Raw genomic sequence first — 20,409 nt, forward strand, 5'->3', positions numbered from 1 at the left:
AAATAAATAAACCTGGTTCTTCGAAATTTATCTGATAGCTCTGCTGCCTAAGATGAAATGCAGGTTATTAGTTCTGGAGAAAAGCAGAGAATTTCTGCTGGCATGTTGCTCATTTTTTCTTCAGACTGAAGATTACAGATGGCCTCTGCGCTGTGTGCCTGGTTCTGCATTTCAAACAGAAGTGGGTGGGTCCAGGCCAGAAGCTAACTTTAATTTTCTTTCACTTATATTTAAATTTAATCAACATTCATCACAGCTGATATGATTACTTTCTAGTCATATACATAGTGATTTTCCCTTTCGATCCTAATTAAGCATTACAGTTTGGCAGCTATTTTTGCAGATTTCTGGGATCATCCCTCCAGGCTTTCAGTCTGCGTTCCTCTCCTTGACCTGGTTGCGTTGAGCTGGAGCATCCTGCTTTTCTGAGATTTTCCAGGGTGATGTTGGTCAAATGGCAAAACTCACTTCTCCATCTGTGAAATAAGTATAATATCAGCACATCTTTGTGCTAAGATATGATGAAATAGCTGAAGACATGACAGTAGTGACTTTGAAGGCTGGGACCTGCTCAGGGGAAGACAAAGAAACCAAGTCAACAAATCTTAGCTAATGTCAGCTCCCTTTCAGACTGATACTTGATCTCAGAGGCTCGCAGGCAGAGGTTGAAGGACGCTGCTCTTGATAAGATAGTTTTTGTTATAGAAACTAGAAAAGCTGTTAATATGAAGAAAACCAACAGCTGCAAACTCAAGCCATATATTTAGCAAACCCAAGGTTCAATCCTGAAGCATGGCTCTTTTTTTAATCCATGCCTTCTAGCACTCTGAGAACCAATTATTTTTCAGTAGAGGTGCACATTATTATTCCTGCTGATTGGCTTGTTCTCATAGACCTTCTCTCCTGACCTTGCTCATGTTAACCCTGACAGCTAATTAATAAAATCAGGCTTCTGAATTAGTAGCTGACCAGAAGGCCATCTCCTCTGCTACTCTTATATGACAGGGTGGTGTGTTTTTTTTGCTTCTTCCCTTCCTCGGCACATGTATGTTCACAATATGGAGATATTCCTCAAGAATCTGTGCTATTTTTGTGCAATAAGATAACATGGAATCGTAATTTCCTCTTCTCGTGCTAGGTCTGGACAATTGTGCACAGTCCAGCTCTTCTACCATCCCGCTGCATTTTCTTCAAAGCAATGGAATCCGAAAGTTCGTTTTGGAGAAAATGTGATTTCTTCATTTTTGCATTGTCCAGCTCTGGAACTGAGATCTTGCCTTGCCCTCAACCATTTCAGGAACAGGTGCCTGTGAAGAGGGAGAGCTGTCCATTCCTCTGGTGCTGAAATGTCCCTAATCTAGGAATACTGGCAGTCCTTGATTTATGACCACAAATGGGGGCAAGAATTTCCATTGTTAAGCCAAGTGAGCCCTGCCTGATTTTACAAACTTTTTTTTTTGCTATGGTTGTCAAGTGAATCACTGCAGTTGTTAATTGAGTCATGTGGTTGCTAAGCGAATCCTGCTTCCCCTGTTGACTTCGCTTGTTGGAAGCTAACTGGGAAGCCAACTGTAAATGGTGATGGCATGATCCTGGGGTGCTGCAACCATCATCCCAAAGTCCCAAATTCTGATCCTGCGATGATGGGGATTCTTCAACAGTGGTAAGTGTGAGGACCAATTATATGTCCTTTTTTTCAGCACCATTGGAACTTTGAATGGTCTCCAAAGGAAAGGTTCTAAGTCAAGGTCTGCCTGTAATCTTCATTATCTACACTAAAAAGACCCCAGCGATATCTCTGCTGCATTCCTGCCTGGACTCAGAAGCAAGAGATCCTTTAATGAGACTTCTCTGCCTCACACTGCTAATAATAGCTATCGATTAGTAGGCATATCTTACCTGCAAGCTTAATTCATTGCCCACCAGCTTGCAGGAGGTAAACAAAGAAAGAGGACCAAATAGCATTGTTTTTCTCCTATATATGCAAGAAAACCGGCGTCCATCATTTAGGCTGCCTTTATGTTTTTGATTGGGCCTCAGAAACACAAATTAATCATTGCCTGGTGACAAGGTTGTTGGTTCAGAGCTTGTAAAACAAGACTTCTGGTCCAATGTACCTTCAATATGTTTGACTTCAATTCTTATTATCTATTTCTGGCTAGAGGTTATGGGAGATTAAGACTGACACATCTAGAGGTCACCAAGGATTTTGCCGAAGCTCTAGGAATTGCACAACAAGGTGAACTCATACAGTACCAGAGACGAAAGATACACAAAATGCAGTTGGTACAGAAAGGCACTCTATTGCAGCACATGCCCTGTGGAGTAGCACTCAACCCCCAGAATCCATGTGCTTATTGGGGTTCTGTAAATCCCTAAAAACCTGGTTCCCATCCCTGATTCCAAAGCAGGGTGACCTCTGAGCTGTGTCATACATATTTTGTGCAGCCTTGTGGTTTGTCTGTCTAGATGCCTCTGGTTTCTTTTTAGTTATTCATTAGATTTTTATCCCACCTTTTTAACTTGATAGGTAACTCAAGGCAGTGAACATACATCATACTCTTTCCTCCTCCTATTTTACCCACAACAATACTGTGTGGTGGGTTTGGCTGAGAAAGAGGGACTGGCCCAAAGTCGCCCAGCCAGCTTTTGTACCTAAGGTGGGACTACAACTCACGATCTCCTGGCGGTTGGCTCAAAGTCACCCAGCTGGCTCTCATGCCTAAGGCAGGGATATACTGACCATCTGCTGGTGATTGGCCCAAAATCATTCAGTGAACTTTCATGCCTAAGGCAGATCTAGAACTCACCATCTCCTGGTGATTGACTCAAAGTCAGTGTCATGCCTCCGTCGGAGCCTGACTCTGAGGACGACATGGAGTTCACGGTGGAGGCCCAGGAGGGGGTGTCTGTGGCTTCGGAGGACTGTGGGGAGGAACAGACTGAAGCAGGCCAGGGCCCTTCAAGTTTGGAACAGGGAAGGCAGAGCTCAGGCGAGGAGCAAGGCCCCTCCCCACCAGATCCCAGAGCAAGGAGAGCAGAAAGGAGGAGGGAACAACGGAGGCAGGCTCACTTGCTCGGGAGGACAGTATCCCGCCCCACTCCACAAGGCACACCTGGGGAGTAGGCATTTAAGGAGATGCTGTGGGGTGGGGCATTTGCCGGGAACAAACGTGAACTCTTGTGATGAGCTCTTGTACCTGGACTCTTTGTATTTTGGATCAAGTTTGTTTCCTGCTGAGTTCTCCTTGCTGTCCTAAGTTTTGCAGTTTGCAGGTTACAGGCAAGCTGGGCATTGAAAAGATCATACTTTGTTATCTGTTTTCCTTTAAAGAACTGTTGAACTCCGTTGACTGTTTTCTTGAACTTGTGCCAGCATATGTGGGGGCTGTTGGGTGAACGTTGGCAGTGCTTACAAAGACAATTATTCTGACCAGCTAAGTGCTTTGCCTCCGTTCAGGGCCCTGGGTCGTCACAGTCACCCAACTGGTTTTCCTTCCTAGGGCGGAACTAGAACTCACCATCTCCTGGTTTCTAAGCCAGCACCTCCACCACTAGATAAAATTGGCTGGGCTTTGGTGTGTGTTTTGTGTTTCTTCGTCTCATATTGTTTCTTCTGTTTGTTTATAATGCAAGCTACATAGAGTCACTCTGGGCTTGGGCAGCCTTAAATCAACACATGAGCAAAGACATAAACAAGCATTTAGTAGACAGCAGCATCTTCAGGCCTTGAGCCCACATTACGGGGCACCTTTTTAAGAACCGTTGTTTACTTTCATTTCGGCATGAAATGAATGTGCCGGTTGGCCTTCAAAATCCACCAGTTCTAAGGGAGCTTGTCAAAAGTCTTGACACTTTGACATGCTTGCTGCTGCCCTCCTCATGTTCATTTTGGCATAATCAGAGAGGTGCATTGAGAGATGGGGGGAGAGGGAAAAACTGCCAGAAACATAATAATTAAGGAGAAAAAGAAGGAAAAAAGAGCTACCCCGCTGGGGTGGCAGAGGAGAGTCTGGCTTAATTACTTGTGATTTCAAGATAGAATGTCAGTTTTTGAAGTGGCAGCTGTAGATCTTTTCTGCTCTTCTCCTTTGCTTGCTGGAGGTTGCAAGCTCTTCAGTTGTTGTATGACTTTCAAGAGCTTTAAAATGATTGTTTAAAAATATTATTCTGCAAGTAAGATGCAGTAGGTTTTCTTTGCTTTAACAACTCCTTCTTCTCCTCCTCTTCCTCCTCCTTCTCTTTCTCCTCCTCCTCTTCCTCTCCTCTTCCTCCTCCTCTCCTCCTCCTTCTTTCTCCTCCTCCTCCTCTTCCTCCTCCTTCTTCTTCTCTTTCTTCTCCTCCTCTTCTCCTCTTCCTCCTCCTCTTTCTTCTTCTCCTCCTCCCCCTTCTCTTCCTCCTCTCCTCCTCCTCTTCCTCCTCCTTTCCTTCTTCTTCTCTTTCTCCTCCTCTTCCTTCTTCTTTTCTTTCTTCTTCTTCTTCTTCTCCTCTTCTTCTTCCTCCTCCTCCTCCTCCTCCTCCTCTTTCTCCTTCTTCTCCTCCTTCTTCTCTTTCTCCTCCTCCTCCTCCTTCTTCTCTTTCTTCTCTTCCTCCTCCTCTTCCTCTTCCTCTTTGTCCTCCTCTCCTCCTTCTTCTTCTCTTTCTCCTCCTCCTCCTCCTCCTCCTCCTCCTCCTCCTCCTCCTCCTCCTCCTCCTCCTCCTCCTCCTCCTCCTCCTTCTTCTTCTTCTCTTTCTCATCCTCCTCCTTCTCCTCCCCATGTCCTTTCTCCTCTCTCCTTTGCATAAAAACTGAGAATGATGGGATTGCAGTCCAACACAGCTGGAGGGCATCAGACCAGCAAAGATTGATGTACACCAATGAACAATGAATCTTGGATTTTCTATTACAGGGTAATTCTATTTTATATCAAGATAGAGAGGGATGCTTTTGGTAGTGGTTCGAATAATTACCATAATCTTCCTTCTTTGTGTTGATATAAAGGAGCACCGTGTCATGGGGGAGGGGAGGTAATGCTGTCATTTCACTGTAGAAAAAAGTAATCCCCTTTACTCATCCTGACTTGAATCGATGTGAACAGATTTCTGTAAAAAACAAAAAACAAAAAATGAAGCATTTTCAATGCTGAGCTAAATAAAATTCACTGCTCTTTTCTTCTCTCCATTCTGTTCTTTATCTCAGGCTGTTCCTAAAACGACCTTCCCTCTTTCTGTTTTGGACCTTGTTTCTAATCCCCCAAAGTTGTTCTCGAGTACAAGAGTTAAAAAACAACAACTCTTGGTTAAAGAAAGAGGACGAGAACGAGAAGACGTACCTCTTTCTAGTTATGTCTTTTTTAAAAGAAAAAAAAAATTGGGCTGGATGTGTAATGAGCTGATGAAGGAAAGAAAAGCACTCTGATTTTCTTTAATTGGACAACTGTGTATCCAAGAAATTTGGTCTTCGTTTATCTCCAGATCATCCAAACCCTCATTTTGCAGCTTGCTCATCATCTGCAAGAGTAATTAGTACCACACACTTAATTAGGTGCCATCAAGATGGATTCTAATTGCATGGGCAAATTCCCATTGCTTCCACCTGTGTCTAATGTTTCTCTTCTGAGCGTAATTCCACATATTTTGGTTCCCATCCTTCCATTCTATTGATTGTCTCCTCCTCCTACTTCCTTCATCCTGACCAAGCATAATCCCCTTTTCCCATCCCTCATTTACCCTCACTGCATTCCCAGAGTGTGCAAGAAGTGTTTGTTACATGAGGTTCACAAGGAAGATCCTCATAAAATGTTCTCCACTTAGCCAGAGATGCTGGGCTCATATAAGCAAATGCAGATTTACAATTTTATTGATTCCTGCCTGAACAAAAAGCTTCACAAACTCTGCCTCACACATATGCAGAAAGGTACTTGGTTGTTTTTAAAATCATTATTATGTAACCTTTATACCTTTGTGATTGAGATGGCCTATAAATCAACCACATCAGTAATCTATCCATCCATCCATCCATCCATATATGTACATATGTTCATATCTAGTTGTAACTGGCTAGGCTACATATGAATTTCGGAATTGAGGTGGTAGCACTAGCACTAGCCCTTAGACTTATGAGGGTGAAGGTTCATTTTCCGAGCTTGTGAGTTGGTTTCCAAATGTTTCATTGCCAGGCTAGGTAACATCCTCAGCAGAGTTTAGGAAAGTTCCACCCACAAGCTCAGAGAATGAACCTTCACCCTCATCCTATACCCGAACTACAGATATTCACCATTATTACTTAGACTTACATACCACTTCATAGTGCTTTACTGCCCTTTCTAAGCGGTTTACAGAGTCAGCATATTGCCCTCCCCAACAATCTGGGTCCTCAGTTTACCGACCTCGGAAGGATGGAAGGCTGAGTCAACTTTGAGCCGGTGAGAATCGAACTGGAGTGAGCAGTGAGTTGTGAAAGCTGGACCATAAGAAAGGCTGAGCGCCAAAGAATTGAGGCCTTTGAACTATTATGCTGGAGAAGATTCCTGCGAGTCCCCTGGGCTGCAAGGCGATCAAACCGGTCGGTCCTAGAGGAGATCAACCCTGACTGCTCTTTAGAAGGCCAGATCCTGAAGTTGAAACTCAAGTACTTTGGCCACCTAATGAGAAGGAAGGACTCACTGGAGAAGAGCCTGATGCTGGGAAAGATTGAGGGCAATAGAAGAAGGGGATGACAGAGAATGAGGTGGCTGGATGGAGTCACTGAAGCAGTAGGCATGAGCTTAAATGGACTCCAGAAGATGGTAGAGGACAGGAGGGCCTGGAGGAACGTTGTCCATGGGGTCGTGATGGGTCAAACATGACTTTGCAACTAACAACAACAACCTAAACCTACCACGTACAGAATTTCGATCTATATGATGTTTCCAAAATAGTATAGTTCCTATTCACTATTGTTGTTTGTAAGAAGGCTTGAACAATCCCAGCTTGACTGGCTTTTCTCGCTTCCTACTACTTTTCCAATTGAGCGTCACTGCTTTACTATCATGTTTTAAGAAGCTTCTCTTGGGTCTTCATAAAATCTTCTCTCTGGTATTTTTCCAATAGCAGCAGGAAATGACATCAACCAGGACACTCTCTGGCTTTATGTTCTCTTTTGAGAGGGCCTCACGTATTCCACATTTCATCCATGACCATTCAGGCTGTAGTACAAATACACATCACAGGGTATATTTATCGGAGCCAAACAGCTACAATCAGTGGGTGAGATAACTAAATCGTAACACTGGTAGCAGTATGATAGACATTCTAGCTGATAGTCTTCTCTAGGGAGCAGTCAGCCTTTATTTGATCTAGAACTAATTGACTGTTTCTTTCTGCAGTCTGCAGTACTCTTACTTACCACCTCTGCCACCATAATTCAGAGGCATCTGTCTGTTTTCCCTCACTCTTTTTTTAATGCTCAGCTTTCACAGCCATAGATTAGTAGTGGGGGAAAAAATACTACTTGAAGTATTCTAGTTTGCTTGTTACTGAACTGCCTTATCCATGTAATTCCTGACTGCAAGTGACAGCTTGGGTGAGTGGGCAAATACAGACCAGCCTTCTGGAACAGGGCAGCATCATAACATTTCTGTTGGAGAAGGCGTAGACGCTCCATTCAGTCATTTTAGTTGGGTACAAGTGGGAGATGTATTGGAATTTTTTTATGTCAGATTTCAATCTGAACTAGAGTAGAATTAGGTGGTTTGTGAAAATAATGTCTCTCTGAAAATTGTATCTTTAAAGCTTTGGTCTAGTTTTTATGGCTCATCCTTTTGACATCTTTCCTTTGGGTGACTAACTCTTTCTTGAGGGCAAAAACACACAATTTTGTCTCAATAGAAGAGAATATTTCTAGCTCGGCATTGAACTGTGGAGACCTTGGTACTTTGAGTCTGATTGCTTTCTTGCAGACATTTCATTGCCTGATTTACTAACGTCTTCAGTCCTAGTGAGTGTGGGGTGGTTTATATACAAATGACTCGCTCTGTTACTGTTGGTTGGGAGTGTTCTTGGTGGTTCCCTGATCGGGCTACTGTTTACTGAATTGGTAGTTCCTTGATCAGGGTATTTACTGCTTGGTATTCATCTCTGCTTTCCTGGGCATGGATTGTTGATCTCGTGGTCTTTTAGTTTTCGATTGTCTCTTTTGAATAGTAACACAACCTTGTCCTCATCTCATTCCCAGCCTACCAGAGAGGCAGCCTTAGAAACACCTTTTCTTGGTCTAGTCGTCAGAAGTTGTGTCTTCTGTTTTCTGCCGGCCTACTGGTGCTTGTTCAGTTCATCGGCTGCATTAAAACGCTGAATTACAGGAGATTTATTTAATTGCTGGTAGAGAGAGTGGAATGCTGGCTGCATGAATAACGAACACCCAGAAGTCACAGAGAGATTTATTTATTTATTTATTTGCTGGTAGACAGTGGAATGCTGGATACGCAGATAAAGAACACCCAGAAGTCACAGAGAATCTGCTGGACTTCCTGGAATGGCACCTAGGAGAGGAGGTCAGTGGTGGAGGCGGTGTTGTTACGAAAGTCCACTTGCGGAAACTTTGTGTCTGCAAAGACCCACCCAGAGAATACCCCAAAGATGCTTTTTTCAGGAGGCAACTGGACTTTCTTGTTTTTCTTTGAAGACGTTTCGTTTCTCATCCAAGAAGCTTCTTCAGCTCTGGCTAGATCACAAATTTGCACTACTTAGGTGGCCCTGAGGACACAGGTAAACCTCCAAATGGCCTCAACGATTCTCTATAAAAGAATGCAAATGACCAGCTGTCTGCAGGGAATATAAATCCTTCCATTCCCCACCATCCTGTCCAGTTGCCTCGTGAAAAAGCATCTTTGGGATAACCATGACCTGGATGACTGAGAATCTCCATCGACACCCAGAGAATAGAAAGCAAATGGCACTTGCTTTTCCAGGATGGGTGGGAGCAAGAGACTCAGAAAGGATTCTCTCTAAGAATTCCATCTGTAAAGGTGACACTGGGAGAATTTACTTTCAGAGTTGCAAGATTAACGTTAGCTTTGTTAAGTAAACTAAGCAGGAAACACAACGAGATAAACTAATTGTACTTTATGGTAATACTGCATTAACAGTATCTTGCATGTCTCCCACTGTCTGTCCTCTGGACATGGGCATCAGGACTTCTGGGCAGCACTTGTAGCATTCTCAATTGTAGGAGTGGTAGCCCTCTGCTTTTCTATAAAGCATAAAACTTTTCTGCCATAAATTAGTGGCTCGATTGCTGAGGAATCCCTGAAATTGCCATGGAAACTTTAAACCCTTCAGAGGATTCTGAGATAGGTTGCAAGGTGCACACTCAGATCTCATGAGCCATGCATCCTGGTCTACGGTGCATCCATAAACACAGCATCACTTTCTGGCACAACCTGCAGAGAACAGATAATTTGGAGCTGGCAAATGTTTATTTCAGGAAACTTCATTCGGCCCTGCTTAATTTCTTTGACTCGGAATCCTAATAACTTCCCAAAGAACCGTGTTATAGAGCAAGTTAAAACTTGGGGAATGAAGAGATGGATCAATGAATCACACAGTTTGATGATTCTGCATGTCTTCTTCTGCTTTCTTCTCCTTGGGGTAGTGAAGTTATCAGATCGATCATTATACGTGGGGGAGGTCATGGCTGCTTTAAATTTCCCTCACTTATTTATGGACAGGTTTGTTTAGTTAGGACATTAATCTTATGTCTTGTAGGACATTTTTTATGCAATGTTTAACAGAGACAGCAGAGGTCCTGCCAAAGAATTCAACAACACACCGAATAAATTTCTGACTCCTTTATTAGGACATTTTCTGCAAGCATATGCCCATTCACATGTGCACAATATTGTCCCCGAAAAGAAAGAAAAACAGTGGAGAAGAGATTAAATGACAACATTTTCCTCCTCCATTGTCCTAGTAGAGGAAAGAGACGTGGGAAATGATTCAGAGGTCATTGAGAGAAACTCTCAATCTTTCCAAAGCTCTGTGTTCATCTTTTTTACTCCATGGATCAAAGTATCAGTGCTGATTCTCAAAACAAGTGTTCATTTTCACACTTTGTTCCCGCTTTGTACATTTTCTTCTCTTATTTAAAGTTTTCAGTTCCTTTCCTTAAGGGGATGAAAATCTGCTTATGGTTATTTAGCAGGCAATCATGATAGACAGACAGATGCTTCCTTTAGTCTGTTTCTGTTTATCAGCTCTAAAATTGTGCCCGTTGATGATTAAGTCTGTATACTGTACTTCAGCTCACATTTTGTTCTTTCCTTTCTCGCCTTTTCTGGCTAGCAAATAAAAACAAGGGCCTAGATGCAGCATTGTGGGATCCAGAGAGAATACAATAGGAGGATAGATATAGAATAAACAGAATAAACAATGAAAACATATACTTAACCACCGTTCATTTGGTGATTGAAGTCATACCAGCTCTGAAAAAAGTGACTTACAACTGGTCCTCGCCTTTACAACTGTTGCATCCCCCAGTCATGTGATCGGAATTTGGGCACTTGGCCACTGGCGTGTACTTGCGACGGTTCCAGCATCCCAAGGTCATGTGATCATCATTTGCAACCTTCCCAGCTGGCTTCCAACAAGCAAAGTCAAAGGGCAAAAAAATGTCATAAAACTGCATGCGACTCATTTAACAACCAACTTGTTTAGCAGTGGAAATTCTAGTCATAAGTCAAGGACTATTGGTACACTATAAAAGTATTGCTCCTTGGAAACTACAGTTAGTCCAAAATGCCGTGGTCTGCCTATTTGGGGGCTCTCGTAAATGAGGCCTATAACACCCGTTTTATAGATCTGGCATTGGTTGCTGATCAGTTTCCAGGCACAATTTAAGATGCTAATTTAACCTATAAAACTCTTTGAAGTTCGGTACTAAGATATCTGCGGGATTGCTTTCTCCAAACGCTCCTGGCCAGTTATTTAAAATAATGAGTGAGAAACTGCTGCAAATCTTACTTTTTCACGGCTTTCTGGGGGCTGGAGTGAAAGAGCACCGCTCCAGCTTCTTCTGGCCCCATCCTTGTTGACATTTCAGAAATAGTAGGGATTGTTCTGAAGATGGGATTGTTCTGAAGAGCCGTCTCCTAATTTTATAACCCCCATCTTTACCGTCATTTTCTTTTCATTTAGGTGGGTTTGGTTTCGTTATTTTTGTCACGATTCATTAGGTTTGCACATTTCTTTAAGGCATATTACTGCGGTTGTTTGGATTGGCCTTTTTATATTCTGTGTAAACTGTTGAGCGTCTTTTTTTGATTGCGATGAGATACAAACGTGTTTACTAAACGATGCAGAAATATTGTACGGAGAATACATTTCACATCAGCCTTCTCTTCCCTTCGTCACTAATCTCGTGGTCCTTCAAGGTTGTTCTTGATTCGCATTTTAGCTTCAGCGATGGATGCGGTATAAAGATAGTATCTCCTTTAGCTTTTGGTTCCTACTGTTTGCGACCCTTTCAATAGATGGGCCCTATCCCAGTTCCCCTTAGCCATTTTGACGCGAGTGAGCCAACGGAGGATTTTTTGCACTCACACGTGTAAAATGTTCTGGAAAAACAATAATGCCTTTGAAGTCTCCACATATAAGGAACGGTTGCTGGAATTGGGTCTGTCTAGTTTAACAAAGAGAAGGATGAGGGGGGACATGATAGTAGTCTTCCGGTATCTCAGGGGCTGCCCCAAAGAAGAAGGAGTCAAGCTATTCCCCTAAGCGCCTGAAGGCAGGACAAGAAGCAACGGGTGGAAACTAATCAACGAGAGGAGCAACATAGAACTAAGGAGAAACTTCCTGACAGTGAGAACAATTAACCAGTGGAACAACCTGCCTCCAGAAGCGGTGAATGCGCCAACACTGGAAGTTTTTAAGAAGAAACTGGACAGCCATTTGTCCGAAATGGTATAGGGTTTCCTGCCTGAGCAGGGGGTTGGACTTCCAACTTTATCATCATCATCATCATCATCATCATCATCATCATCATTATTACCTCCAAGGTCCCTTCCAACTTTATCATCATTATTATTATCTTGTACCAAAAATCCGCTTTCCCTGGGTGCGTTGTAGCAAGGACGCTGTGCTGATTAAACAGCACGGGAGTTTAAGAGGCAGGGAAATGGCAGTTTGCCAACTAAGATAGAAAATGTCTCCCTTTTGCTTGGCGAATGAGTGAACAGGGAGAGTTAACAAGGGCTTGGCGGGGAATTTAAGGGGCGCTCCGAACAAATGTTCCCTTTGAGTCAAGACTTTACTTGGATAAGCTGAGTGCCTGAGAAGGAAACAAGAAGGAATACAAGCTTTTTCGCAGGTGTTGTGCGGTAAAACCAAAGTTGAATGGCCAGGAGACTCTAAATGCCATTTTATATGGGGGTCCTTGGTGCTCTCTGAGCTTGGTTGCTTTCTTGCAGATGTTTCATCACCCAACTCGGTACCATGATCACTGCTAACTAGCCATGCTAAAATCTGCAAGAAAACAGCCAAGCTCAGAGACTACCAAGTACCCCCCTCCCCACCCCCCATTTCAACCCCAAGCTACAAACATTCTCTTCTGTAAGCAGCAAAAATGGCAATTAAGTTCCAACTGCCATTAACATCCGTAGAGCCCAAGGGATCCGGCTTCTGCTGTATGTGCCTCAATTAGGGTCCAAGACCTATTGAAATAGCTCAATCCAAATTTCTAAGATTTATTCTTCAAGTACAGTACCTTGGAATATCCAGTGGTGGGATTCAAATATGTGAACAACCAGTTCTCTGTTTGGATGCCGCTTCCGGAAGTCCATTCTGGGCCTGGGCAACAAAAAATTGGGTCTGCTGAACTGATGCAAACTGACTGACTCCCACCACTGGGAATATCTCTTAACTTTTTACTGCATCTGGAATTTGGATTTGACTCAAGTGAGGTCTTTCAACTCAGATTCTGAATTCATTAATTTTCCAAGAGGGAAATTTAGTCTCTTTCACCCTCTTGGATAATTTTTGTTTCATCCGGCAAAAGGACACTGAACTTGACTTCAGGTGGCATGACTTCTCAGCATGTAAAGTAATCTCTAATATAATTCTGAACATAGCCATATTTTGAATCAGCTTTCTACAGTTCATGATATTTGAACACCCTGTTACACATGGACTTTTATTTTTCTGTTTTTTTCTATTCTATCTTTATCTTTTTATTCATTCTTAGCCTGGTGCTTGCTAATTTGCATTGATCTTATTTATTTGGTCTCAGTCCATAAATAAAATGCAGACAATCAATAGTCTTGACTGTACGTTCTCAGTGCTTAGAATTTAAGAAATAAACAAGATGAGTTTCATTTCTTAGTAAGGAAGAGTAATATAGCAATAACTTTCACAGAGACTTGGTTGGGATGACTTCCATAATTAGAATAGAGCAATTAAAGAGTGCAATTTGTTCAAAGGAAAAGAAGCAATAGAAACAGGACAATTTGTTACAGTGTATTCTCTCTCTGTATATGTATATGTATATGTATATGTATATGTATATGTATATGTATATGTATATGTATATGTATTAAGAATACTAGTAAAAATACGACTCTTGGGAATATCCATTCGTTAAAATAATGATCACCAAGAGAATACTTAAACAGAGTTTAATTAATCAACCTAGCTTTCGTCAAAATACATATGACATCGTCATATTAACCTTGCCTTTTAACTCTGACGATGTCATATGTATTTTGACGAAAGCTAGGTTGATTAATTAAACTCTGTTTAAGTATTCTCTTGGTGATCATTATTTTAACGAATGTATATGTATATGTATATGTGGAGAAAAGTAGTCAAACACCGGGATAAATATAAAAACAACTGTTTAATAAACTAACAACAGTTTGATAAACTTAGCTTTCGTCGGCTAAGTTGTTAGTTTATTAAACAGTTGTTTTTATATTTATCCCGGTGTTCGACTACTTTTCTCAACATGAATATACCCGGGATTTGCATGTTTAATATAATTAGAGACAAATATGTATATGTATATGTATATAGGTGTGTGTGTGTAGCAATAGCATTTAGATTTATATACCTCTCCATAATACTTTATAGCACCCTCTCAGTGGTTTAAAATGTCAGCATAAATGAAGAGCATCTGATCATCCCAAAGACGCTTTTCCAAAAGGCAACTGGATTTTCAGTTCTTCAGTTCTGAACTGAAGAAGCTTCTTGGATGAGAAGCGAAAGAAAGTCCAGTTGCCTTTGGGACAATCATAACCTGGATGACTGAGAATCTCTATCGACACAAAGAGCATCTGGGTTAAAATAAATCAAGAAACAATAGAACAGAATAGGTTGGTGTTATCTGGCATTAGCTACCCAGCCAAGGAGAAGATCTGTACAATGTCTTCCAAAATCAATCCTTCAAAAAAACATGAAACCATCGTAATGGGAGGCATCAATTACCCAACATCTCCCATACATGGTCCTGTCCTACCTTTCTTACAACTGTCTCTTTCTGGGGCAAGAGAGGATGCAAGACAATCATGAGCTGTCCTAGATATAATGCTAATCATTAGGGAGGACTTAGAAGAGGAAGTGGAAGTATCAGAAAAGTGACCCTCCATGTCAAAGTTTTAAGTGGAACTACAACTGTGTTATCTCAAACACGTATCTTGGACTTCAAATTTAGTGGCTTTCAAGCATCTCTGAGCCTTGATATGTTGGACCTAAAAACAGGAGAAGCAGGATGGGTGGGAATTCCCAAAGAAATCAGGATTAGCACTACAATTGTAACAAGATCAACGAGGGAGAAAGAGTAAATGACAGCAAAAGCCAGTGTGGTCACACACACAAAAAAAGAACTTAGTAAAAATCTAATTTTGTTTTTTTTTTAAAAAAAAAAAAAACACAGAGAGAAGAAATTGAAAGAAGGTCAGGACACAAAGAAAAAGTGCAGATTGGTAGCCTCGAACTGTAGAGCTGGTGTCAGGCAAGTGAAAGCTCAGAGTTGGATGAGGTTAACAAAGGATGCTAAAAATAACAGGAAGGGCTTCTTTAGATAAATTCAGAATGAAAGAAAAAGAGAATATTAGCTGCTCAGTGTCAGTGGCAAAATGTAAAAGCAAGAAGGGAAAAACAGCTACGCAGCTCCTGTTTTGGTTCATTCTTCTCCCAAAAAGGGAAAAATAATACCCTTATGTCCAATCAAGAAGTAGCAAAGGGCGAAATGAAGGGTATGATTTTAAATCTCCAGAACCTGAAAAATTGTAGCTTAGATTGCTGAGAGTCAGTTTGGTGTAATGGTGAAGGCATTGGGCTAGAAACTGGGAGACTGTGATTTCAAGTCTTGCCTTAGCCATGAAGGTAGCTGGGTGACCTTGGGCCAGTCACTCTCCCTCAGTCCCAGGAAGCAGGCAATGGCAAGTTGCTTTTGAGAAAGCTTGTTAAGAAAACTGCAGGGACTAGTCCAAGGATCATTGAAAGAATTAGCTGGTAGTCTGGCCAAACCTTTTATATTGTATTATCTGCCAAATCCTGGACAATTAGGTTAATATCAGAGAAACAGATGAGCAAAAAATATTGTCCTAGTTTCAAAAATGGGGGGAAAGAAAGATATATCCGTGACTCCATGTACCAGTGATGGTGAACCTTTTAGAGACCGAGTGCCAAAACTGCAACCCAAAACCCACTTATCATCGTCGGGTGCTGGGTGGGCGTGACCCATTGGGTGGGTGTGGCCCATTGGGTGGGCGTGACCCATTGGGTGGGTGTGGCTCATTGGGTGGGCGTGACCCATTGGGTGGGTGTGGCCCATTGGGTGGGCGTGGCTGCGGTGATAACGGCAGACTGGGTGGGACTAAAATGTTCAATCAATCAATTCCAACTTTGCAAGATCTCTTTTTTCCCACGAGAAGTTGAAATTGACTGATTGATTGAATCTTTTTTTTTTTGTACATAGCAGCAGAGGCCTAAAGCGAAAAGGTTTTATAAAACCCAGCTGAAGGGCTAGAACTGGGGCGACGGCGCGCGTGCCCACAGAGAGGGCTCTGAGTGCCACTTCTGGCATCCGTGCCATAGGTTCGCCACCACTGCCATATACCATGACCCAACCATGCCCAGGCACACAACCTATAAGCCCTTCAGTGTATCTGCAGGTGTATTTCTGAGATGGCCACGGTTAATTCTGGAATGGTACCTCATGGGAGCATCAAAAATGGAGACTACAAACTCTCAACTAGGAGTAGACAAACGTCCACTAAAACTTTGCATTTTCTTCTCGCTCCAAAGCAGTCAGAGTACGTCTTCTGCTCTGTGTTCCTGCCAATCCATCATGCTTTCTATAGGATGCTTCTACCACTTTCTCATTTCCTCTCTCTCTCTTTTCTAAATCAACATTCCGCATTTGGTGATTAAAAAACATTTATTTATTAAATGTCTTTTCCCATCCATCTCACTATCTAAAGTGATTCTGGGCGGCTTAGAATGCAATGATATATCCAGTCCTCAATCTTTTGAAGTATTTTGCCTTTGTATTTGTTTTTTAAAATTTGTTCTTCTAACGTGCAATTAAATTTCTCAGGAGTAAACATCTCAGCTTGCTAGTATCTTTTATTTTTTATTTTTTTTATTTTTGTTCTCTAAATTGCCTCCCTTTCTATCGCAGCTTCCTACCTGAGCTGTTAGGAGTGGTGCAACGTACGTTTCAAACTAAGGTTGATGAAGAGACTTTACACGTACAATTTTCACTCCTCTGTTTCTTTAAGCCAACGTAATGCACTATAGTCCTGTTCTAGTTCATTCTGCGTGCACCAGTTTTGGGACAGCGAATACATTCAGCTAATCCTGCAGTACCCGCAGAAATGTTAAAAATGGGATCATAATCATATTCACATGAACATATGCTCAGTCTCTTAGCTCTCTGAAGTCTCAGTCTCTTAACTCTGCACTCTTTCAGTCAAACTGATTAAAATCCCCATCCCGCTGAAAATTGGGGGTTAGAGTTCGCAGGAATATGTGTCTGTGTATGTATATGCATAAGCTTATGTGCATGTGTGCTTTTGGAGAACAGCTGGGTTAAAATAAGCAGCTGGGCTATAATAAATGGAGAAAGAATAAAACTGATATGGTTGGCGTCATCTACTATTCAAAGGAAGGCATAGATGCATATTTGCATTGGAAAACATGAAAACGTGATTTTCATTCGTCAAAGAGATTAGTAGAAGACTATAGGTCAGTGGTTCTCAACCTGTGGGTCGGGACCCCATTTGGGGTCGATCAACCATTTCACGGGGGTCACCAAGCAAGGCTGTCCGCCATTTTTTTTGACTGCCACTTTTTTTGTCCGCCATTTTTTCCCCCTTTTCCGGCGGGTGCCTTACCTCCCTTGGGCTGGGCCAGCGGGTGGTCGTCCTGCTCCGTCTCTGCCGCTTGCCAGCTACGCCTCGGCCGGCGCAGGGGGCGGAACCACGCATGCGCGGTGCTCCCGGGCAGGGAAAGTCCTCGACTTACGACCGGTTGGGTAGTCCTCGACTTACGACCGGTTTAGTCCTCGACTTATGACCGGTTTAGTCCTCGACTTACGACCGGTTTAGTCTGTCAACGTTAAGTGTTTCATTACTCAGACACATGACATAATCCTCGACTTACGACCGGTTGGGGTCGCGGCATTAAAAAGGTTGAGAACCACTGCTATAGGTAATATTAAAAAAAGGAAGCCCTGGGTCTGAGTCATAGTATGTTTTGCTTAGTTCTGGGATAATTTGGGCCTGGGGGTTTTTATTGGTTTTTTCCCATTCCCACAAAAGTACATTGGAAAGGAATGTGTAAAGTGGCCTTGATTCAAATCAATTTGGGAAACGATTCAATTCAATGTGGATTTTCCGACTGATCCATGTTTCAATGACCTTCCAATGAATGCATCCAATCGAGTGAAGTGAATCACATCATCTTCAAACTGAATCCCAAAATAAAATATATCCATTAACCTACTTTTTAATACCAGGCGAATTCACCAGGCTTAATACTACCAGGAAACGTGACTCTCTACTGAACAGGTCTTATCATTCGAGTCAACTTTTCTTTAAGTTGAGCTCAGTTCTTAGTGATGTCACATCCACACAGCTTCCATGGCAATTCCAATATGGGAATGGGTTCCCATTACATTCTTCCTGGATCTTTCTCCAGTAAGTCCAGCCTCAACCCTGGGGTGTATTATGGTGTCCCATCTAAATCCCAACCCTACTTAGCTTCAGAGCCCAAATATTAAGATCCTGCAAGGCTATATCTTTCAATCCAGACTCTTCATATCTTTCAATCCAGACTCTCCCAACCGCCTGCATCATCACCCTTCATGTTAAGTCAATCTTGACCTCAATGCAACACAACTTCCCTCCCCTTCCAATCTCAAGGAGATGTTCTGCAGCAGTGGCAGGAGTAGAAGGAGGAACAGGCTGCCTGTACTCTCTGCCTGAGGGTGAGGAAGGGGGAAGGAGGACTGCTCAACCCAACCTCTGGGTCAGGAGATTAAGGAGGCAACTCCATTTAGACTCCAGGGTCTGCCACCCATTCGCTACCCGCCTGCAGGAGTTGGCACAAAATGACACATTTTTAGGAGGGCACTTTGCAAAGGGTGGAAAGCAGGCCCCAAGCAGGAGAGATGTGGACTGTGAGCCATGTGTTTGATCACTCAGATTCTCCCTTTCTCTCCCCCTTTCTCCTTCGCCCTGGGCCATCAATCAGAGAGACTGGCACTGGGAACTGGGACACCGAAAGCTGCCAGATGGTGGAAACCCTCTCTGCTCATACCAAGTGCCAATGCAGACAGCTCTCAACCTTTGCCGTGATTGCCCAGCTCCCCAAAGACCTGGTAAGTGGGGCTGAGAAGGTAGGGCACAGGGAAAGCAGGCTGAGGGGGAGGGGGGTTGTCCCATGCTTCGAGGTGGCCACTGCCCAGATTTGAGCTTCTACTAAAGGAAAAGAGAGGGTGGAGAGATGAGATAATCCTAATCCTGCTCCTGCTCCTCAGCAGACCAGCAGGAAGTTTTGGAAACTGGATGGGAACAGCTCAGGAAATCCAGTTTGAAGGTGGTTGTTGAATTTTCTCTGATGGGACCAAGCTGTGCTGATAAGAGCTTGGCGTGATTTTTGGTGTCTCTGCTCCCCATTCAGATCTGGGCATATGACAAGAGGAAGAAAGCATGCTTCTGTGGTCTGAAGCTCTAAGACATTCAGAAGAAGCTGTGTTTCATTTATGTCCACTGTGAAATAGCAAGGACATAGCATGGCATTGGGATTGCCCACGTGCATTCCTCATACACGAGAATGCACACTGCCATTCTATATGCCTACACTGAGACTGTCCCATTCTCTTATCTTTGCAATCTGAGTTAAAAAAAAAATGGAGAAACAATAAAGCTGATGTGGTTGTGCGGTCTTGGCAATTAGGAGTAGTATCTAAATGTGGGTGATCAGTTAATTCAAAGCTCATTGCCCTGGGAATTATCTAGCTAGGCTTGGGCTGTTTCCCATCTGGGATTTGGGCAGAATTGTGATCGCCCTTAAAGTTTTGTGGCGATGCTTGCTGTTACAATTGTGCTATGATAATATTATGCAGAGTGGTTACACATTCTAAAGCACTAATATAAATATTAGATATTTATTAGTAGTATGTGGCATGCAATAATTGCTGTAGTTTCTATTATGGATAGATAAATCTTCTGCATCCAATTTGGGGCTCTCTCTTGGTTTGCTTATAAATTGATTCTGCCGTATTTCCATATTAATCTGCAATTTTAAAAACCCGTACCATAACTGCTATTAAATAGATATTTTAATACATATTTAATGCACATAAACTGTATTTCAAAGATATTATCCAAAGCATGCGCTGTTTCTTTTCATTTTTCTTGTAGGCAAGACTTAGTTTTGAGCTGTGTGCTTTGAGCCAGCAAACTAAAAGGGTCAGATGGTATTGAATTCCTAAATATCAGATGCCAACACGTTCCTCTAGTGGCTTTCTTCTGCACAGGGACATATTCACACATATGCTTCACACTAGCTCAAACTTAGATTGCCTTAGCTGTGCCTCCTCATTCCATTACTCTCCTCTCCCTCCCAAACTCTTGCAGAATACATGGATTGGGCTCACCTAATATAATAAGCTAAATTAATAATTATATAATTATATTTGTATCCAAATTTCTTTTTTTCTGACAAAGAGTAAAGAATTAAATTGGGAGACTAAGATGGACCATTTCTGGCTTTTTTGCCTTCATCAGTTAGCCATACCCTTTATGGGATTCGAACCTGGGCAGTTATACATACTAGTCAGTGATTTAGTCACTGAGCCATAGGTTCTCTTCCCCTCTTTTGCCAGCAGAGTCAAGGGAGTAATTATAGGGAGTTCAGACAGATTGGTCTGATTGTGAACACCTT

General features: G+C 42.4%; 1 protein-coding gene across 1 annotated transcript in view; it reads left to right on the forward strand.

Moving 5' to 3' along the window:
• Positions 1–20,409, forward strand: part of ADGRB2 (adhesion G protein-coupled receptor B2) — a 161,347-nt gene that overhangs the window by 94,340 nt on the left and 46,598 nt on the right. The window contains exon 17 of the mRNA XM_015819030.1: positions 18,715–18,841. Within this exon, the coding sequence (XP_015674516.1) occupies positions 18,715–18,841 (127 nt within the window). The remainder of the gene's footprint in view (positions 1–18,714; positions 18,842–20,409) is intronic.

This window comes from Protobothrops mucrosquamatus, unplaced genomic scaffold (genome assembly GCF_001527695.2).
Source record: "Protobothrops mucrosquamatus isolate PMUCROS unplaced genomic scaffold, P.Mucros_1.0 scaffold851, whole genome shotgun sequence".
Lineage (NCBI taxonomy): Eukaryota > Metazoa > Chordata > Lepidosauria > Squamata > Viperidae > Protobothrops > Protobothrops mucrosquamatus.